General features: G+C 49.8%; 1 protein-coding gene across 1 annotated transcript in view; it reads left to right on the top strand.

Moving 5' to 3' along the window:
• Window positions 1-23,415, top strand: part of NDST2 (N-deacetylase and N-sulfotransferase 2) — a 2,001,368-nt gene that overhangs the window by 592,055 nt on the left and 1,385,898 nt on the right. The window contains exons 4-5 of the mRNA XM_069610676.1: window positions 10,468-10,622; window positions 10,708-10,893. Coding sequence (XP_069466777.1) covers window positions 10,468-10,622; window positions 10,708-10,893 — 341 coding nt within the window. The remainder of the gene's footprint in view (window positions 1-10,467; window positions 10,623-10,707; window positions 10,894-23,415) is intronic.

The raw sequence follows: 23,415 nt of genomic DNA on the forward strand, positions 1-23,415 counted from the left end.
AAATCGCCTATCCCGGGTGAGAGTTAACCTGAGGCTCCAAGGTGAGCGAATCCCCTTATTGAAACTCTTGCCCTTGAACTGTTTAGGTCGCAGATCTGCTCCTTCCCTCCCAAGCTGCAGAGGGCGGAGACTCTTCAGGGGCTTTGTTTGTTTTCCCGGACTTGGGTTCCTGGCCCGGGACTGTAGTGGGCTGCGGCCGGCGCTGAGATCTCCCCCGCCCAGCTCTTGATGGCGGGGGTAGGGCAGGGCCATTCTCCTCCTGGGATCGTGGGGTAAGGTCTCCCTCTACGAGTGTCTCCTCCATCAAGCTTTTCGCTTCTTCCTCCGAGGAGATTATATGATGTTGGTTGTGAAGTTCAAACATCAACTTACAAGGGAACCCCCACCAATATCTGATCTTTCGGGCCCTCAACCAGGATGTCACCCTCTGCAGGCGCCGTCTGCGTGCAAAGGTGTAAGGGGCCAGATCTTGAAACAGTTGGATCCTCTCTCCCTGGAATCGTATTGAGTCTGAGTCTCTGGCTGCTGCCATAATATCTTCCTTCTGGCGGTAAAAGTGCATCCGGGTGAGCACGTCTGGGGATAGATTTCTCTTCATTTGGGCCGAGGAGTACACTCGATGGGGTTCTATCTAGCTTTAAAGCCCCGTCATGTGGCAGTTCCAGGAGGGCCCTGAACAGCGTCTCAACGTATTCTGGCAAATATCGGTCGGGAATATTCCGGGGGACCCCGCGGAGGCACACGTTGTTTCGTCTTGACCTATTTTCTAAGTTGGCCTGTTTTGCCCAGATGTCTTCGAGGTGCTCCTCGATAGCCTTAACTCTTCCCGCTAAGGCTTCGCTGTCATGGGATTGCACGCAAATGACATTCTCCAGGTCGTTAACTCTAGATTCCAGTCCTCCAAGGTGGGCTGTGAGGTCTGCAAGAGATTGAGTCTAGGAGTCCTTAGAGGTCTTGATTTCTTTCTTAATTTCCTGCGTGATGTCTTGTTTAAAGTATTTAAACATCCCATCCAAGTCTTCCCTTGACACCGACATATCTGCGGGCAGGTTCGGGGCTGGGTGGATTTCAGCCGTGATATTGTGTACAGGAGGCGGGTCTTCGGGGTTGAGGTGTTAGATATGCTTGAATACCGTGTGTCGTCTTTTTGCCCGAAGCTTTGGACGTCCCCTGTCGGGCTGCCGGTGTCGCTTATTTGGCTTCCCAGGGCCACCCGGAGCACCCGGAGGGAGAGGCATGCAGGAGCTTGCAGCGTGTGCTTTAGTGTTGTTGTGCGCCTTACAGAAAGTGGGAGGCCCTGGAGAAGTTGTAATGAGTCTTTCTCTCCCCGGCTCTACTCTTGAGAAGGAAACTCCCTCCAGTCCCAGACCACAGCCCCCACTCTGTACTCACTCCGTGCCCCGAGGCCCAGCACTCACCCTTATTTAGGTTCTTCGTACTCCTCCCCTCGGCTCTCGAGGTGTCTCCACTGTTTTGTAGGTAGTCCCTCCGGGGACCCTATGTGCCTCCGCAGCCTCTCCCCCAGTTTTAGGCCGCAGGAGGTAACCCCGTCACTCTCTGTCCCGGTTCTTCGCACCCGGGGGCCAGCGCCGTATAGAGATTAACGCTGAAGAGGGAGTGGGTGCTCCCTTCCTTTTAGGCGTTCTGGTTTTGCTGGTGGGGGGGGGGCCTCTTCGTTGTGGATCCGGAAGCCGCCCAGCCTTCGGGGCTAATGGAGCAGCGTGGATCCCCCTCCTTTCCTGCCCTCCTGTGAGTCCCGATAAGGCGGTGGGGACGCCCCCCCCCCCGAGACTCCGGCCGTGCCGCTGTGGGGTCTCCTCACTGCAGTGCTGGAGCCGGACTCCGCCCACCCTCAGGCCCAGCGGCGCCACAGGGATCCAACTTCGCTTCGCTGTCCGATGACACCTAGAGCATCTCTGCTGTTCCCGGGGCCAGACCGCTCTTCAACTGCTCTTCGTCCAGCGAGACTCTCACGGGGACTCGTCACGCTGCTGCCGGGACCGAAGAGGCAGCGGGGGTCCGCCTTCCTCTCGCCGACCTCTCTGTGCTGATTACCGGGTCCTCCCGCCGTCGGACCTACGGCTCGGCTACTCTCGTCCCTGGAGCCGCTTCTCCTCCTCTCCGGAGACTCTTCTGATGTCCCAATCCCCGTTCAGTCTCCCCAAACTTGCGGGGCTCTCTGCCATCCACCCGGTCTTCTTTCTCTGATCAGTTTCAGTCACGGCCAGCTGCGGGGGCCCCCGCGATGTCCCTGCTTAGCCAAGGGATCTTCTGCTCAGGGGCTGCCCGGGATGGCGCGCGCCACCGTTTTCCACTTTCCGGTTGCCAAGTTCCTTCTCCCGAAACTGCATCATCCTGGGGATTTTAAGCCTCGGAACTTCGACAGTTGCTTGGAATACATGTCATCTTTGTTCTGGGTAATTTGTAGGGCGAAAATCCTGTTATTAGAGGAAGAAATCGCATGGCTTGGGCGCTACGGCATGGAGCTCAGGGGAAACACGTCTGCATGGCGTGTCGCCTAGCCACGCCCCTGGCATTTTTTCTTTTTTTTAAATGAGGTTGCCAGTGCAGGACATCTGTAGTGCTGCAACTTGATCCTCTCTTCATACTTTATTGCCTGGACTCTGCGTTGAGTCAGAAGGCGAAGTTCGGGAAAGCTGTTTGCCACAGCATGAACGATAAATTCTCTGCTCCCACTTCCTGCATCATACTGCTATGGGAGTCTTATTAAAGATGAGGAATACATGGGAGGACATAATCAATTTGAAGAACATATTACTTACGCCTGCTAATGTTCTTTCGACTGGATGTTCCTCCCAAGTATTCCTCATCGCCCCTCCCATCCTACCCTTCTTCCTTCGAGAGAATTTCTGTGCATTAGTCCTTCCTTTCTTCCAACGTCTTGGCGCCATATGGCTTTACAAGCGGGGGTAAAAATTAAGAACTGAACGAACGGATGCAGCCGTCGAGGGGTATGAGTCGACGACGAACGGTGCCCTATAATGAAAGAAGTTTTCCAAACAGAATATATCAAAGATGAGGAATACATGGGAGGAACATCCACTCGAAAGAACATTACCAGGGGTAAGTAATTTGCTCTTCTCAGGACCTCTAGAGGTGAGAACTCTTTTGCAGTTGGTGCAATTATATGTAAGTTCTTATACCAAACGTATACAAGGCAGGTGGGGACGGCATCTGATGGCTAAATTCCTTGCATACTTTTCCTGCAGCCATTGCAGTTTAAAGTGTTTAAGCCTATTCCTTTTTCCTGTGAAAAGATTTGTCTGGCGTTGTTTGTTTTGTTTGTTCATTTTAATGTGTGACACTATCTGATGACGTCTATGGTACTTTGAAAGCTCATGCATTTTGCCATCTCAGCATAACCTTTTTCAGACTAACTGAAAATATTATCAAATCTTGGTTTGTAACATATTGGAAAGTACAAGTTTAGACAGTGGGAGATTCAACTGGACTGCAAGTCCTACCCCTCTCTAGGAATGCCGGCCAGGAAGAGGACAGCAATTGAGGTTGATGACCCCCTGCATGTCCATTGGCCTGCAGTCTCCTCAATTACTCGCATACTATTTACATTCAGCTGATCTGTAGACCCATCCATAACCATACTGTTATGGAGATGGGGGATCAGGTCCCAAGATACCCTGCATTCTCACTACCTCAGTCCTGGCCCTGCGAAGGCCCCCACTAACAGGCATGACATACCACCTCCTCTACCCCAATGCACACAAAGGCCCTGGAGAAGTCAGGAAAGGGACAGTAATTGCTTAGAGAGTTAGTGGTTTTTCTGCAATTTCATAGTTCTATACAGTACAGATTAGTTGCTTACACCTCACACGAGCTAGTGTCCCTTTTGCAAAATCAGACCCTCGTGCTCCCCTGGGTCCCACCTAGGTTCGTTCTGTCGCTAGGAATCTCACATCAATACCGTGTGAGCAAGTACACTGCAGGGGAGAGGGTTTTGAGAGTAGAGGAATTAGATTGTAATTTTAGTGATCAAGAAAAGGAAATAATATTCATACAATATATTTAAGCTCGAAATATTGCAGGACGGGGTGACATATAGATTAGAAGATTATTACATAAATTGCTTTATAGCCCTTGCCCCTGTTTTCCATGAATTCAGATGTGTTCGTTCAAGGCCTAAGATTTCAGAAGCGAAATCCACAAACGGCAACACATGGAAACATCGAAAGAAGTCTATCATTCTCCAGCATGGGGTCTGGCATGGATTCACATGCTCATGAATATTCCCCGTCGTCAGGCTGGGAATCCTCGGTAAAGAAAAAAATCAGTTGAAGTTTTGTTTTTGAACTGTCTTTCTCCTAATAACCAATCACTGGTCTCTGGGTCATACTGCCCCCAGCCAATGAATGCCCTCTACCTAAGCCCCTCCTCAGGCAGCCATCTTCAGATTTTTACTGCACGTTCAAGTGTCGGGAGTCCTCGTGCTTAGCTCTCGAGCTTTTACTGCGTATTGCGTTTTTTCAAAGAGTTTACTCTTATTTTTTCGGTCAAATCGAGCCTCAAGCTCCACTGATTCATCTTCCGATTAACGGGGACCCGTTTTGTAAATCTCTACGCCCCTCAGGGGGAATTTTTGTCGAATTTCACTTCTTGGAGGATTCAGGAAGATCTTTGAGGCCTACCACGCGTGGACCTGGCTGAAGACAAAGGAGACTCGACGGCCGTTGGATAAAAGCTGTTAAGGATCTGCCCAGGATGTGGACTACAGACGTCTTCAAGGAAAGTCGCACGTGGAGGAGGACTGTGCGTTCTGCAAGGACATGTCCATCTGTACCAATGAAGGACTGTCGCAAACGACTTGCTGAATGGCTGGCGGCGAAGAGCCCGGTGGCAAGTGAGCCCCAGCAATGTACTTCGCCCAAGAAGTCGTCTGAGCGGTCTTCTAAGACCTTTGAGGGCGCTTCAGCGACGGGGGCCCAACATAAGGCAAAGCACTGTGAGTCCACGGGCATCGGGAGCGCGTTGGTACGGGCTATGCGGCTGCCAGGCCGGGCGCAGCAACGGCGTCAACTACGAGCCAACGCTCCGGCTCAACGAAGAGGAAGTCGGAAAACCTGGGTAAGCTTCGGGAGAAGCGCCGTTCAACCCCGACAGAGAAAGCCAAGGGGGAGCGAGGCGGTGACCCTTCCCCCCACGGTGAAGGCCTCAGACGCACCGAAGGTCGTGAAGGCCCAGATTCACCTGGCTAAGGCTTCGATTGAGGGAGTGGCAGAGTCCCTTCAGAAGCCCGCAGATGTGGCCCTGTGGAGATGACCTCCAAGCCAAGAGTTTCCCTGCCCTCCCAGAGGGAATCATCTTTCCTGCACATCGAAAAGACCCCAATGAAGTACCTGGCTGAGAAGAAGGGGGTGGGGCGCAATAGTCCTACCAAACTCTGATATCTCCTCTGAGGATGAGCTGTCGGGCCTCATGTCAGTCCTGGACAAGAAATTCGTCGAGGTTAGGTCCTACGGGAAGGACCCAGATGAGACGGACGTGGAGAGCGACGGGAAACGGCAGATCGATGAGGAGCCGGAGGCTACCACGCCGCTGCCAACGCTCTCGTCGCAGCCGCTGCAACCACTGACGGACAGGTTGGAGGACATCTTACTAGCCTGGAAATGGTGGCAACAACGGATCAGATCTCCCATTGCCCCCACCCGGGCTTCTCCTCCCGACGAAATTGGCTAATTTCACGCCATGATCGCTAGGGCCTCAGAGCTTTTTCAGCTATGCCCCGATGAGCAGAAGGAGGGATTCCTTTATCAGCGACGAGAGGCCAAGAGGAAGACCGTGCTCTTGGTCCCGCTGTTGCACGACATCTGGGACGAAGGGCTGGGCCTCCTGAAGAATGTGGACCGTCGGGATGCCTTCCTCTCAAGCGGAGGTGAGTCCATCCGCCCCCACCCTTCCATCCTTCACCTCCATCCCCTCCGTCGAGGGACGAGACGGAGACAGCGACGGGTCATTTCATCAGCGGTGATGACCATTAAAGCGGCCAACGCTCTCGCTATCGTGGCCCGCTACGATAGGGAGCTGTGGTTTAAAATCGGCCCCCTACTGGACATCCACCCAGACGACAAGAGGGCAGAGGCCCTTGAAATCTTGCAAGAAGGCGAGGTGGCTTCGGACCACGGCATCCTGTTGGCCACGGACATCACAGACACCTGCTTCGGCCAGATGGGCAACATCGTTTGCCGGTCTGGTTGGCTCAGGGCCACTGACTTCCGCCAGGACGTACAGACGAGGGTACTGGACATGCCCTTTGACGGGAACAACTTGTTTGGCAAGGCAGTGGACGAGTCACTGCAGGCCATCAAGGCAGACACCGAGACGGCCTGTGCCTTGGGCACGCTGCATCAACGACGGATCAACGGTCGTCCTTTCGGCCCTCCAGAGGCAACTCACAAGGTGCCTCTAAAGGATTCGGCGGCAGCTCTTCTTCATACCGTCAGGCGGCCCGTTCTTCTTCCCAGGAAGCCTACAGAGGCCGCAGCAAGGCCAGAGGACATGGTCGTCGTTGCCAATGGGCCCAAGGTGGTAAGGCCTCAGCGAAGCAGGACTGAACCGGCCGTGACATCGGGCCCCCACCCGAGCACCCTGGTGGGAGGCCGGCTGGTGATCTTCGTTGGCGTGTGGAAGTCCATCTCCACCGACCATTGTGTGCTGGATGCCTTAGCCCACAGACATACCCTGGAGTTTCAAAGGAAGTGTCCCTGTTTCCAACCTGTGGCCAGGAAAGTAAACCACATACTTCTGGAGGTACGAGCCGTGCTAAAAAAGGGCTCAATAGAACTTGTCCCAAAGAGGCTTCGTGGCTCCGGAGTATACTCGCAGTACTTCCTTGTCAGAAAGAAGACCGGGGGTTGGCGACCCATTCTAGATCTTCGCCGCCTCAACAAATACATAAAATCGCAGACGTTCCAGATGGTCACCCTCCAGCATGTGCTGGGACAGCTGGAGGAAGGCGACTTCCTGTCATCGCTGGACTTGGAGGATGCCTATTTCAACATCCCCATTTGCAAAGGACATCGAAAGTTTCTGCGCTTCGTGGTCCAAGGGCGGCACTACCAATTTAAGCCCCTCCCCTTCGGCTTGAAGTCGGCCCCAAGGGTTTGCACCAAGTGCCTGGCACGGGGCCGGCGCGGCTGCGCCTGCAGGGGATCCACGTCTACCCATATCTGGAAGATTGGCTCATCCGAGCGAAGTCAAAGGAACTCGCCGTCGGACAGACGGCAAGGACCGTCCGTCTGCTCACGGAACTGGGGTTCTCGATAAACTATGCAAAGTCCTACTTGGAGCCATATCAGGATGCTCAGTTCCTGGAAGCCAGACTCAAGAGTGGCACGCCTGGCTGTGCCATCGGAAGACAGGATAAAGGCCATCCTGGGCAAGGTACAATGGCTATTGACCATGAAGATTGCCAGGGTGAGGTCCAAGTCCCTGCTCGACATGATGTCGTCATACATCTACCTCGTTTGGCTTTGCAGGCTGCGGATGTGGCCGCTGCAGGAGTTCCTCAACGGCCCTTAGATACAAGCGACGGGAAGCTTTGAGGACAAGATCACCCTCAACAAGACATTCTGTTAAGCAATCCGATGGTGGGGTGGGTCCGCGCGCATCTTGCGGCGAGCACAGACTTTCAGACCCAAGCGCATCAGGAAACGGTGACGACGGACACCTCCCTGGAGGGATGGGGCGCACACACCGGCAACCTCCACGCAAGAGGCCGTTGGCTCCCTGAGGAGAAGTCGTTGCACATCAACATCCTGGAGCTCCGGGCCGTGCTTTGGGCCCTCAAGTCATTCCTTCCGTCCCTCAAGAGCAAGGTGGTGTGGGTCTTCACTGACAACACCACAACGATGTTCTACATTTGGAAGCAGGGGGGGGGCACCAGATCCCCAGCTCTATCCAAGGAAGCGCAGGACTTATGGCACTGGGCTGTCGCCAAAGGGATGTTCCTGGTACCCTTCCATCTGGCAGGAGTGAAGAACACTGTCGCCAACTCACTCAGCAGGGAGCTGCGCTCTTGCCATAAGTAGGAGCTTCAGCAGGATCAGGTGGACCAGCTGTTTCAACGATGGGGCAGTCCCCAGATCAATATGTTTGCGACGGCGACGAACACCAAGTACCAAAGGTTCGCCAGCAGGTTTCCCCAGCAGGGGAGCATGGGGGATGCTTTCTCATTCCCCTGGGACAGCCTATTTCTCTACACGTTCCCACCGCTGCTGTTGCTTCTGCGACACATCAGTCAACTCAGACAGTCCCGGTGCAGGATGATCCTTGTCGCACGGGCGTGGTCAAGGCAGATTTGGTAACCGGACCTTATGGACATGTCAGCGTCCCCTCCAGTCAAGCTTCTGACGGATGCAGATTTTCTCGCCAGGGAAGGAGGCGAGATTCTGCACCACGACCCGGGGTCGCTGAACCTGCAGGGCTGGCTCCTGCAGCGCTAGAGTTCGGAGGATACGAGATCACAGCAGACTGCAGGGAGGTACTTTCCAAGGCCGGGGCTTCTTCGACTCAGACATAAATGGAAGAGGTTCACCGTCTGGTGCAGTGCACAGAAGATAAACCCTCTACAGATTACGGCCCCTCAAGTGCTGCCGTACTTGCTGTCGCTGGCCAAGGCAGGGCTGGCACACGCTTCTATCAAGATCCATCTGGCGGCTATCCTGCTACACCAGAACTCCAGGGCGATCGTGTTACCCGTTTTCTTCCCGTCGCCTTCGTCGCCGGCTGAGAGGACTTTGCACTCGCTGGATGTGGCTAGAGCGCTGAAGTTCTACGTGGACCGCACAAAGATTTTTCGGAAGACATCACAGCTGTTTGTGAACTTTGGCCCTGTGAACCAAGGGAAGACCCTCTCCAAGGCTTCCATTTCCAGGTGGCTCTCCGGCTGCATCACGCGCTGTCACCGGTTGGCAAACGTGCCCCTGCTGGACATCTGCATGGCTGCTACGTGGAGGTTGATGCAAACCTTCACGAAATTCTACTGCGTCAACCGGGATTCCAGAGAGGAGTCCAGAGTCGGCCAAGCAGTGCTGCGCAACCTGTTCGCTTGAAGGGCAGCCTGGTGAGGACATAAGAGATGCTTAATGTTGAGCCTTCACACCTCACGTGGTTGTGCATGTGTGTACTGCTTTGTATTCTTTTATTCATGAACATGTGAAACCATGCCAGACCCCATGCTGGAAAGGAACAAGTTACTTTCCTGTAACTGTTGTTCTCCAGCATGTGTCTGGCATGGATTCACACGCGAACCCTGCCGCCTACCCCTCAGCGACTCTTCTTCTCTTGGTCCTTCTGCCACTTTACGTGCTACCAAATCTGAAGATGGCTGCCTGAGGAGGTGCTTACGGAGAGGGCAGTCATTGGCTGGGGGCAGTACGACCCAGAGACCAGCGATTGGTTATTAGGAGAAAGACAGTTCAGAAATGAAACTGAAACTGATTTTTTTCTTTACCAAGGATTCCCAGCCTGATGACAGGGAATATTCATGATCATGTGAATCCATGCCAGACCCATGCTGGAGAACAACATTTACAGCTAAGTAACTTGTTCCATTTGCATTGTTTGGCATTTTTGTTTTCTTAAAATGTTCAACATTTTTTTTTTAGCGCATAACAACCTAAAGGTGTTTTGAAGTTTGTAAAATCTACATCCAGAGATATTCTCCTATACTCGTGCGACTCCTATATGGCACACGTATTGTATTCTTTCTTGTGAAAAGCCGAGACCTAAAGTTACCTCTTGTTTACCTTATTGCAGTAATGTCCTGTCGCATGGTGTCATAGAAGGGTCTTGCATCCCTGAAACTCCACCTAGCAATCTTTTGCATACTTTGTCCTGGGCTGAATTCTTTTTCATATTGGTGATACCTGTCTATGCTTCTAAGTTGATTAAGAGCGGTTCTTTCACATTTTTGGAAATGGGTAAACCAACCTTTTCTGATATCATCTACAGAGAATAGTGGATTGTATGCCTTTAAGAGCACAATTTTACTCCCTGATCGGGGGAGTTGACTGATGTTGGCGAGGCCTGGCAACCGAGGGGAAGGAATGCTGCATCATTCTATCGTTTTCTACAGTAAAAAAACAACCAGGAATGGAAAATGGAGCTGATCCTGTTGGGAATTAAAACATGTCATATGTGATATTTAAAAAGTAGAACTTGATTGTGAACCCTAAACCCCATATGAAATGGAATAATGTGAAGCATTATCAGACATTCATGCTTCTTTGTCATAGCCTCAAGTGCTGTCTCTGGAAACACGCCAGTGAGGCAAAATAACCATTGAATCAATCTGTATTTGAATGTGATTGTTTGTTCTATATTAGCATGGCCTGTTTGTTTCTAAAGATCAAACACGAGGAATACATTACCTTTGGGCTCTTTCGTAACCATCATGTCTACTTACTCTCCACATCCCTGCTCCCACTTTAGGTACAGAAAAAGAGGATGAGGGGGATGATATGCTGCTCAAACACCGAAAGGAATTCTGGTGGTTCCCGCACATGTGGAGTCACATGCAGCCTCATCTTTTTCACAATGTCACTGTCCTGGCAGAGCAGATGAAGCTCAATAAGCAGTTTGCACTGGTAGGGGCACATTTCAGTTTTTGATAAATTGCATGTAAATAACACAAATCACCACATTACAAGTCCATTTGATTTGTACTTGCAGAAACACGGCATCCCCATAGATATGGGATATGCTGTAGCCCCTCATCACTCTGGCGTCTACCCTATCCATTCCCAACTTTATGAAGCCTGGAAATCAATCTGGGATATCCAGGTTACCAGCACAGAAGAGTACCCACACCTGCGGCCTGCTCGCTACCGCAGAGGATTCATCCATAACAGGATCATGGTAAGTCTTAGCAGATGAAGGCCTTGCACAACTTGAGATATTTTGAATGTACTCCGTTTTATTGCCAAAGGACATTGTTGATGTGTGTGCAGAAAGGGCAAAAATGTATGTCAACACGCTACTCTTGTTAAAGACATAAACTCTGCTATCAACTTTGGGTTGGGATGGAAAATGAAATTGCACAGTCCATTGGAAATTTACATTTATTTGAATTTGTCTGATGAGCAACCTTCTCCCAGAAGCTGCGCCCAGTTCCACCCAACTCATGTATAATGAAAAGCAACCACAGGTGGGAATTCCGTTTCACCAGAACTACGAGAACAACAACTTGGGCATTTAAACAAAAATGGCATTGTAATGAACAGTACAAACCACACTGAAGGTAGATTGTCGCATGACCAGCCCATGCATTGTCCCAAAACATAGCACAATTTAGAATAAACCTAAGGAATGCCGAAAGTCTGCAATACACTGTACTACTTGCAATCCGACTGTCAAAATGCTCAACATTTTTCTTAACAAGAGTTGCTCTCAGATCCAGTCATACCAACTTACTCTTACGTAGCCTCATGCACAACAAGCAACAGCAGCACATCGTCGCACCCTTTGTGATGCTTAGAGTGAGCAACACAATGTGTGCAGCTAATTAACCACTGCAAAACCCAACCCTTCTCTGGCCGTTCAGAACATGATTTGGTGAGAAAATACTCACTCCACCCTCTCAACCTTTGTAATATCTAGAAGGCTAGCTAACATAGCGCACAGCAGATAGCTTTTAACACAGAACGCTTAAAATCTATGTAACCCAGATTGTGCACGTGCCTGCTTAGGAAATATGGAGTTCGACAGATAAGACGGCAGACATATCAAATCTATCTGAAGTAAACCAATACAGGACTCCATATCTGAATCATAGAAATGTATCCATGATACATAGAGCCACTGAAGATTAGGGTTTTTCCTTTCTATTTCATTTTTTTAATGTTTATTCTGGCCGTTAACCTGCCTTCTAGAGGATTTTGCAGATTGGTGATCCAAAGTATTCTAATACTGACTCTCAGAATTACACATTTTTATCATCATCATTTCAGCCACTAGATTACATTTGCACTATAAACTCAAAGTAAGATGAGGAAAAATAGGCCCTTTTACACAAGAAGAGGAGGTGGACAAAAAAAATGTTTTGTGACTGGCAAAAAGCGGAAACTGGAAGAGTAAGCCGCCTCATTGTGGAGCAAATATAGACATGTCGGTGACTTGAAGCAAATGTACCAACAGATTACTGAAATCATACCAATAACCAAATTATGATTACTTAAAAAAAAAATACTCTATTTCTGATGTTTGTTAATTTGCTTAGAATCACATGCTGTGCATAGGTCCGACATCCAGTGGTCACTGTGGAGTATTGCATTTTGTTTTTCGTAGTCGAAAAGGGGACGTCGACAAGGCGTGTCTGTAACACTATCCCTACAGTGTCGTGTGTTGTACCCACAATCCCTCACGCGTCGAGGTCCCTCAGATTGTTTTTTTCCGCCCAGCTACTGGTCGCCTTTACGCGGAGCTCCTCGAGAGACATTGCAGATTTCATCTCCTCGACCTTTGGTCGTTTTCCTATATTAATATAGAACATATCAATCCCCCCCTCGACGCTGTTGTGTAGCTGTCTCCGCCGAGCAAGATCTTCGACGGAGGGGACGAGCGGAGGAGATCCTTCGGCGTTGCCGAACACGTGGCCTGGCCTCGCAGGCCAAATACAGTAGGGAGAGTGGGGGTCGTGGGATATCTCTATTCTTTTCTGAGAATGCCTTTCCTTTTCCCCTTCCTTTCCCTTGGGGTGGTTATCACGTTTTATTGCCTCGGCTATGGAGAGGACACCCTTTAGGTTTTGCCCACTTTGCAAGGGCAAGTTTACTTGGAAGGACAAGCATTCACGGTGTAACCGCTGCTTGCCCCTCGATCACAAGGAGGAAGGTTGCACGGCTTGTCGGCTTCTTAAGCCGAAGACTCTAAAAGACCGTAGGGTCAAAAGGTGGGCGGCCTACGCTATGTCGAAGGCCGACGCTCCACCCACCGTCGCTACCTCCGACAGTGACGAGGAACGTGATACCACGACCTCCGCTACGGAAGTCGTAAACCCCCCTAGAGAGCGCACACGCGCTTCGTCGTCTGTCCCCGGCCCCGACGGGCTCGGCTCACGCCCTGCTTATGGGGATGAACACCCCGGCGACACTGACGCACACAAGACCACACATAAGCACACAACCCATGGCTCTTCTTTGCCGAAGGCAAAGAGAGCATCAGCGCCCAAGGAGACGCAGGTTTCACCGGCGGCCTCCTCGGACCGTTCGGGTTCGAAACCCCTCTCGCAGCCGCGACCAGCGACTGGGCTTTCGGCAAATAAGGGCGCCGCCCCCAAATCATCGGCCGGAGCGCATCAGCAGAAAGCGCATGCCGCCGTAGAGCGTTCGACACCCATAACGTCGAAACCACAGCTCTCCGCTGACAAACGAGTCGCTGAGAGCTTGGCGAGGATCGTGGTAGCCGACGCCCACAAGCGTACGCCGAAAGACACGTCGAGCGCTACGCAAAGGTCGAAAGACACGCCGAAAACACAGGGACGATCTCCTTCAGTCGAAGGGATTCCCAGCACACCTGAAGGCTTTTCGGAGGGCGACGGGACACTTTCCTCGACGTTATGGGAGAGGTCGAGCCGTTTTCAGCTACAAGACACCAATTTTCCCCCGCTAGACCGCTCAGGGGTACCCCATGAAACCATGGAAAGGCTCCATCTCTGCATGGAAAGAATGGAGAGGTTTATGAATGCCCAAAACCCTCCCACTCCAAAGAGAATAAGAGAAGGGCCTCAGGAGGACCCCAGGGCCAAAATTCCAAGATTAGGCAATCCCCACCAGGACACAGCCTCAGACTTCCACAGTGTGTATGACCTCACTGGGGAAGAACATTATTTTGAGGAAGAGGATGATTTTATGGAAGAGGAAGACGGACGGAACCAGGAGGAAGGTCTGGAAGACAGCCCAGACTTGGTAGGAGAAGGTTTCGGAGAAAATCCAGAAGAAGGACCTTCTCACCCCTGGCAATCACCATCAATATATTCCGACACTGATGTCCTGAACCTAAATCCTCCTGACATTTCACCTGTTAGAAACACGTCTCCCATTGACGATCAACCCACATTTAATGCCCTGTTGCGCAGAGCAGCAGCACACTTCGAACTGGACACTGGGGAGCTCTCCCCTGAATTAGACTTTGTAGAAAGGGTAATTAAGGAGAAACCCCCGGTCAGTTAGACAATTCCCCTCCTCGCTTCAGTGAGGAGAAGAATCATCCCTTCGCTGTCCACACCCGCACTAATCAGAGGGGTCAATCCTAGAATTGAAAAACTTTTCACTCCTTCACCCTCAGACCCACTGTACATCAGGGAACATTCCATTCCGGATTCCCTGGTGGTAACCAACACAAGAAAGAGGGCAGGAGTACCACTTTCCACCAGTGAGGCACCACCTGACAAGGAGGGCAAGAGGTTAAATGCCCTTGCAAAAAGAATTACATCCTCGGCCGCCTTTTCGGCAAGAATTGCCAACAACAATTCTTTGCTCGCTAGCTATGCGGACGCGCAGTGGGCCAAACTGCGCAAGGACGCCGAAGAAGCGCCGGAACCTTTACGTACACGCCTGCTTTCAACTATTGGCGAAGGAACCCAGGTCAACCAGAGTATTGTAAAGAGCTCTCTGGATGCGGCAGAAACTGCGGGACGTTCCCTAGTTCAGGGAATAGTCCTAAAACGACACGTATGGCTACGCAACTCAGGGTTCAAACCGGAGACACAGGCGTCTTTAATAAATAAACCTGTTGAAGACTCAAACCTCTTCGGGAAAGCGGTGGATGAGGCTCTGGAGATGGCTAAAAAAGAGTTCGATACGATCAAAACTCTTGACCAAATCTCTAAGCCTGCTACCAGGCGCGGCTATGGCAATAAACGCTTTTTTCGTGGCCAACGCCAACAACAAAACCAGCAGCAACAGTACCCTGCCACCAATTTCCAGACCAATAGTGGCCAGTACAGCCAAAGAGGACAGCGCCGGGGCAAAGGAAGAGGGCGAGGGTCCACCCCCAGAGGATCCCAAGCCCCTAACAACACCGGTCGGGGGCCGGATAACATCCTTTCTTCCAGCATGGGAGGGTATAACGTCAGACCGCTGGGTACTTTCCACCGTAGCCCACGGATACTGCATCGAATTCAACAGTTCCCCAACATACAAACCCCCGAGGGGACGACACATGTCACCGGAACATCTTGCCATCCTTCTACAAGAAGTACAGCAACTGCTGGAAAAAGGAGCCATAGAGGTTGTGCCTCTATCTCAGGTAACGGAAGGTATTTATTCAGTGTACTTCCTTGTACCCAAAAAGGATCTAACCATGCGCCCTGTATTAGATCTGCGGCCAGCGAACAAGTTTGTCAAACCCCAAAAGTTTCGTATGGTGACCCTACAGGAGGTGATCCCACTGCTATCACAGGGAGATTACATGACAACATTGGACATGAAAGATGCATACTTTCATATTTTAATGTTGCCAGCGCACAGAAAATACCTCCGGTTCATGATAGAGGGCAAACACTACCAGTTCAGAGTGCTACCCTTCGGCATAGCATCAGCACCGAGAGTATTCACAAAGGTACTGGCAGTGGCAGCGGCCCACCTGCGCAGGTTCTTACCTCGACGACTGGCTCATAACAGGGGATTCTTACGAAACATGCTTCTCCAATACCCAAAAGACGGTAGACCTTTTGTTCCAGTTGGGCTTCTCCATCAACGAAAAGAAGTCCAGCCTAGACCCCAGCCAAATCAAACAATTCCTAGGGGCTCTAATTCAAACAAAGGACGGCCTTGTCTTCCCCTCCAAAGAGAGGGTCCAAAACATGTTGTTTCAGATCCCTCAATATGTGTCCGGTCGAGAGGTGACGGTACGCAAAGCAATGCGCTTGCTAGGCATGATGGTGTTGTGTATTTATTTGGTACCTCACGCGCGCCTGCACATGCGCCCAATGCAGAAGTGGCTCAACAGCCAGTGGTGTCAGGCCAGCGGACTAAGGGACGACCTAGTGGTGGTCTCGCAGGCCTTAGTTCTCTCGCTACGGTGGTGGACAAAAGAAAACCTAGAAAAAGGGAAACCCTTTGCCACACCCGCGGCGGAAGCCACTCTAACCACAGACGCATCCCTTACAGGATGGGGGGCTCACCTACCCCATCAAACTGCTCACGGAGAGTGGACTCCGAACGTAGCATCCAAACACATCAATCTTCTGGAGCTGCTAGCGGTGTTCAAGGCGCTAAAAGCCTTCAAGGAACACCTACGAGGCAAGACAGTGATGGTCCTTACAGACAGCACCACAGCCATGTATTACATCAACAAACAGGGGGGAACCCACTCTCCAGGACTGTCCAAACTGGCCCAGAACATATAGAAGTGGGCTCTCAAACAGAATATGTTCCTTCTGTCACAACATGTACCAGGGGAACTCAATCTGCTGGCAGACAAACTCAGCAGAGACTTCCCCCTGCCCGAAGAGTACGAATGGCGACTGCACGAAGACATCGTCTTCAACGTCTTCACGCAATGGGTTCCCAGAAATAGACCTGTTCGCAACCCTGGAGAACTCACAATGCCAAAGTTACGCCTCCAGGTACCCCCAGAACCAATCCAAGGGGAACGGTCTGTCGATTCAATGGTCAGGGAGATTTGTTTACGCTTTTCCCCCTACTCCCCTTCTCAACAAGGTAGTGCACAAGATGCACCAGGAACAAGTAACCATGATATTGGTGGCTCCAATGTGGGCCCGACAGCCATGGTTCGCTCACTTGATGGAGATGTCTCTATCTCCCCCAGTGAAACTCCCCTGCCCGCACAACATGCTGTCACAAGACAAGGGCAGGACTCTGCATCCATGCCCCCAGAACATGAACTTAGCAGCCTGGCTCCTGAGATCATAGAATTTGGACATCTACAGCTCCCACAGAGATGCATGGACATCCTCAGGGAAGCCAGAAAACCCAACACTCGCCACTGCTATTCTAGCAAATGGAAGAGATTTGTCATTTGGTGCAGAGGAAAGAGCATCAACCCAATTGACTGCTCTCCCACACATATTATTCTATACCTGACCCATTTATTGGATTCAGGTCTAGTGTTCAATTCCATTAAAGTCCACCTAGCGGCACTTTCTGCATACACCACTTCCCAACTCAGTGTCGTGGTGGAAGATCCCTGTTATAAAGGCCTTCATGGAGGGAGTAAAGAAAATACACCCCCCGATAGCTGACCCAGCTCCCGGATGGGACCTTAACGTGGTACTTACCAAACTCATGGGCTCACCATTTGAACCCATGCACAAAGCATCTCTTAAAGACCTCACCCTTAAGACTGCTTTTCTAATAGCTATCACCTCCATCAGGAGAGTAAGTGAACTACAGGCTCTTTCTGTTCTAGACCCCTTTGTTACAGTTCACAAAGATAAAGTGGTTCTACGCACTCACCCAAGGTTTGCTCCAAAATTCATCTCAAACTTCCATGTAAACCAGTCTATAGAACTACCAGCGTTCTTTCAAAATCCTTCCAACTTGGGAGAAAGGACTCTGCACACACTAGATGTGCGCAGAGCGGTCATGTTCTACATGGAAAGAACCAGACCACTGAGGAAGACTAATCAGTTCTTCGTCTCGGTGGCAGCAGGAAGAGAAGGGGATGCAGTTTCAAAGTCCACTATTTCTAGATGGATTGTTCAATGCATCACTCTCTGCTATACTCTTGCTAAGAGAGAACTGCCCTTTAGGCCAAGAGCACATTCTACTCGAGGCACGGGGGCGTCCATAGCATTCATTGCAAATGTTCCCCTTGAGTCCATCTGCAAAGCGGCTACCTGGAGTTCTGTGCACACCTTTACAAAACACTACTGTCTAGATACACACTCTAGATCTGACTCCCAGGTGGGACAGGCAGTATTAAGACATCTTTTCTCTACTGTTCCTTCTCATAACCCACCACCAACTCCGGGTACTGCTCGCTAGTCTATGCACAGCATGTGATTCTAAGCAGATTAACAAACATCAGAAGACAATGCATTACTTACCGTAAAAGCATTTCTGATGGTTGTATCTGCTTAGATTCACATGCGCCCACCCTTCCTCCCCGCTTGGATAGAAGGAACATAGACATCTTTCTATATTTATCTCTTTTCTGTACTCACTCACGTCTAGAAGGCTCCCTCAGGGCAGAAAAATACAAACAGAGGGACCTCGACGCGTGAGGGATTGTGGGTACAACACACGTCACTATAGGGATAGTGTTACAGACACGCCTTGTCGACGTCCCCTTTTCGACTACGAAAAACAAAATGCAATACTCCGCAGTGACCACTGGATGTCGGACCTATGCACAGCATGTGAATCTAAGCAGATACAACCATCAGAAATGCTTTTACGGTAAGTAATGCATTGTCTTCTTGTAAATGGTCTTGGTGTGCTGGTGGTAACCCTTGTGACAAAGCCCATTGCCTTGAGATTAAGGTGGATGGTGGGGTGGCCATGGGAGCCACGTGCCATCACTAGGGAAGTGATGTAGGACCCGGGGTCCGTATAGGTAGGATCCACTGGTCCACTCCACCATGCCACAGACCATTGTCAGGAGACAGCCACATGTGCTCTCTAAGTAGTACAGGCTCTTTAAAGGGAGTGTGAGAAGGCTGAAGAATCTATACATTTACCAACTAATATGATCAATACAAACATCCACCTGCGACATTAACACCCTTGTACACTACAGCGTACACCCCAGAATCCTAAGATGCTAGTGCTGCAGAAGACGAAACTGCCTCTTTGCCATCAAATGCTGTGACAATTAAATGCAATTTTTTATTTTTTTAAGGAGAAATGTGCATACTGTAAAAAGGAAGAGGCATGTCAAAAGGAGCATCCAACAGAAATCCGAAATGAGGTGAGGAAGGAGGAGGAAGAGGCAAAAGGAGTGGCCAGGGTCTAACCATCACTAAAACGGGAGAAAGTACAGACACCGATTTTCACATGATCACAAATGGGCCAGAATTAACTGATACACCATCACCAGTGATCATTTCTGACACAACCCCAACAGGAGAAATGATTGACGTCTTAAACAGGGGCCTGTCCTTTGTCCGTAGTGAAAATCTGGATATGACAGATGTATTTATTAATGTCTTAAGTTTTGCAGGAAATTAAGGTTATACCATTATTTGAAAAACCTTGAAACAAAATACAGTCCTGGCTGAATCACATATAATTAGTAACATCTCTGTTAGGGAAATGGAAACTTTTGGAATACTTCGAATTAACAAACATTGCAGTTATGCTGAACATAAACCTGGTAACAATGTATCCTTGTAACCTGGGTTCGATCCCCTTCCCCGGGTTCAAAGCAGGAAGTTCAAAATAAGAAAAGTTCCTTTTGGCAACCAAGTTCTGCTCATAAAGTTCTCCTTGCTCAAAAAGTCTTCCACTTTACTCCTGACAATACAAAGGCTTTTATATTTCAACTGTTAGTATCTCAAGATTTGTTCTCCTTTTTGGAAAACAGACACTTACACAATTCTTCTTTGATTCATAAGAATGTTTTTGTCAGGATGATATTTCCATCATCTCCTCCTTGGGAAAAAATAAACGTTCTCAATTCTTCTAGATTCATTACAATGTTTTTGTTGGGATGGTTTTTGCCATAGTTCATCAAACACAATAGTGCAGTACTTTAATTTCTTCTTCCTGGTTCACTAACCTGCCAGGATTAACACTAATAATCCCTTTTAGGCTATACTCGCCTGCCAGGATAAAAGCTCTTAACACTACGACACATATTCTGTGTTGAGGCTTGCACCACACTTTCAGCCCAGTCTTTGACTTGGAACAACATTAAGATTCACGTCTTCTGTGTGGACACAACACACATTGATGCTGTTTGTTCCCCTGATGTATGTTCCAACGGCAATGCAGATTATGTTCCCTTCCTCCTTGATACCTTTTACAAGGGAGATTCTCTCCTGCCACTCTTGATTTCTCAATTTCACCTCAAACAACTGCTCATAATGTCTCTTTATTACACTTGCCTTTCCTTGGTTTAGGCAATGCTTGTTGGCATATGGGTTAATTATTGCCTCTTTCCCGTTCTGGGAATAATGGTTACAATCTTTCTGCAGTATTGTTCTTTTGTTAATTTGTCAATGTGGGTTATATGTTTTCTGAAGGTTTGTCCCCTCTTTACTTTGGCTTGGCAGGGATTTATATGGCTTCAATATTGTCCCCTCTTTGTTTGGGCAATGATAATTGTAACCTTTCTTTTCTGGTCCTCCTTCAAAGTGATTGTAATACCAATAAGACTTTCTTGCATTAGGTCGGCATTCAAAATATTGATTAGCGGTCAGCTTTCGTTTACTGAGTGTTCCATGGGTTACCTACTACAGGCAAAGTCACCACTCTCTCTACACACATCCGCTTGAACCGGTGCCTCTGCTTCCTCAGCTGCTCCTTGAACGTCTGACAGTTGCAGTTGTGTACCCGCGGTCTGCGCTACTCGGGAAATGAGTCTGTCCTGCTCCTCGTGCACTCCAATGCTCACCAGCCACCGGGATCAGGCACGCTGTAAGGAGAGCTCCTCTCTCCCACAGGACAGCCTGTCAACACACTGCTTCCCACTGCACGAACTCTGCACTTCAGGCTTACAGCTTCAAAACCCTCTCAGAACCGACATCCGCTTCAACAGCAGCGGCTCTAGCGTCTTCATAACCCTGCTTCAGCTGCTGCAACTGTGACTCACAACTACTACTCTTGCTCCACCTTCTGTTTCTAATGGCCTGGACCTGAGGGGGTCTTAAATACCTAAAGGTCCTGCTCTGGTGTGGGTTATCAGGACCTCTTAACTGAATGCTGAAGTTTGTTGCCTCTGAACTCCTCTTCCTCGTCCCAGTACCTATAGCATTGTGGTACTTGAAGTCCCAAATGTTTTGGTCATTTGTATGCCCTGAATATTGCCTTCACCTTTATTTAATTCACTCTTCTAGAATATACCTTTAGGCAGATAGGAAGAGATTTCAAAGGGATTAATGGTTGGTTCAAACCCTAGGCAGAAGCCACAGTATTAATGCTCTGATTCCCATATTGATCATAACAGTTTTTACTACCAACAAGTTGTGTAGCTTTGGGAAGGGAAACCTTACTCTGACAGCAAACCATTAAATATTCTGGCATCATGGAAATCTCTTCCTCTGAGTAAGACAAATAGTGTCTCTCCTAACTGAGCTTCCCCATACTGCTGGGGCCCTTCTCCTCCCAGGTGATCCTCCCGGCTAATACCACCCCCAGGGTTAGGATCAGCTAGTGGCTGCCTTCCCCCTGCCACCTGGGAGGAGACCTTAGGCAGGTTTTCTGTGAGGGCTCTGCAGGATTCATCACATGCCCCATTTGCAAGCAAATGTTTCATGTACCCTACCCAGGGCATGTGTTTCCTGTAGCATGAGTATCTGTGGACCATGCCAGTCTATATAAGCAAGAATTGTCTTTGTCTTAACAGGATTATTGAGCCCACGTACATTGCATGTCGAGAGCTTGATGGGCAGCCTCCCACTACGTGATCTGCCGCCTGTCATGTGCATAACCTTTTGTATGCGTGTTGAGCGCACTTAAACAGTGACTCATGAAAACCTCGCCTCAGCATGCCTGTCAGACATTTTAACATTTCAACCCCTCCCCTCATCCGGCCACACCAACCCTCATCCAGCCACCCCAACTTGATGGTGAATCCTAACCTGTGCGTCCTTCGGAACTCCAGGGAGCCCAAGCATCAACTAAACCTTGGGTGTGTAACGAAGTCCTGCTTTGCATCCATCAAAGGTCGGCAGAACCTGGCACTACAGAGTTATAACTGGTATCAACAGTCACTGTGGTCAGAATTAATTTGCCAAAGGATAATTGCGCCATTGAAGATACAGTCCTTCCTTCCAGTGTCTGGACCTCAGCCAACCGGGACTGGTATGGTCCTCTCAATGTATGCCATAGCCTCATCAGGAAATTAGAAGTGCACCCGTCCTCCATGCTGAATGCGCAGCTTCCCTGGGAACATCATGGCATACTGTATCGGTCTCCTATAGCAACCATTTTATCTCCTGGCAGCCTGGACCTCAGAAGAGAAATCCAGATTATTGTGGACTCTGTCCGATTCATACCGTAGAGAACCTTTCTCCCTCGCTGTTTTATTTATTTTGATTTATTTTATTGTTCATTTGTCAGGCACATTACACAACAGAATTGTGTTTCAAAGCACCACAAGTCTAAAAGGGAAGGGAACAGGGGAGATGACGGTGGCAAGAAACTGACAAAAAAAAAAGAAAAGCAAGTGATTTATTTACAGCCGTGGTCCTACTAGGCCTTGTGGCATTCGGCCGTGCAAGTGCATTGATAACTGCATGGGAGGGGGATGGAAAGGGGAGCAGAGGAATGGACAAGTGCCAGAGAGGGCCCAAGAGGGAAGTACTAAGGGGAGCTAGGAGGAGCACCTCAGGCTAAGTGCTAGTGCAGGCAGCTCTCAAGGGTGGAATGTGGAGTAACCAGGCAGCGGCCCGCAGGGCAATGCAGTGGTGGGGTGGGTTGCTGGCAATAACGAAGCGGGAATAGCCTCTGAGGTTCTTGAGGATCAGGCCACCGGTTACAACAGCAGTGGTGTGATTAGCAAGGAAGGGAAAAGAGCGGGTAATAGGTAGAGAAGAGCAGAGTTTTGAGCAGTTTCCTGAATTTAAGGAGGTCCGGATCAAATCTGAGTGGGGCAGGGAGGCTGTTCCAAAGGGGGCACCAGCCGCAGTGAGAGCTCTGCCCCCCGCTCTCTGCTTAAAGAGTTTGACAGAGAGTTCGAATTTGAGGAGCGTAGGGCTTGAGCTGGGGAGTATTTAGGTTGGGAAATTTGGAGATGGCGTGGTCCCAAGCCCCTCAAAGGCCTTTGTTGATGATGCACGGGATCTTTGATACTTGCAGCCACCGGGAGCCAGTGTAGAGATTTTAAGGCTGGAGAGATATGGTCACTGGGCTTGAAGCCAAGGATAAATCTTGCAGCCTTATTCCGGATTAGCTGGAGGGGGGCGAAGAGAGGAGAGGGGGAGATTGAAAAAAGAGACTGTTGCAGCAGTCCAGCCTGGAAAGGACCAGAGCTCTGGAGACATTGAGCTTCTGGGGGAAGTTGAGAAAAGGGAGGTGGAGCTGAATGTGTGACTTTTTGGTAAGGTCCACAATGTGGGGGGTGAAGTAGAAAGCGGAGTCGAAGATGACATCAAGGTTTTTGGCCTCACAGTATGGTGAGGGTAGCGGGCCCAGAGAGGGTGGTGAAAGGGTAGGAGGAAAAGAGGGCACAAGTGTCCTGATGAGGATCTCCATCTTGCTGGCATTGAGACAGAGATAGTTTGCTGAACACCATGACTGAATGGCGGACACA

This window comes from Ambystoma mexicanum, chromosome 8, assembly GCF_040938575.1.
Source record: "Ambystoma mexicanum isolate Mex_15411 chromosome 8, UKY_AmexF1_1, whole genome shotgun sequence".
Lineage (NCBI taxonomy): Eukaryota > Metazoa > Chordata > Amphibia > Caudata > Ambystomatidae > Ambystoma > Ambystoma mexicanum.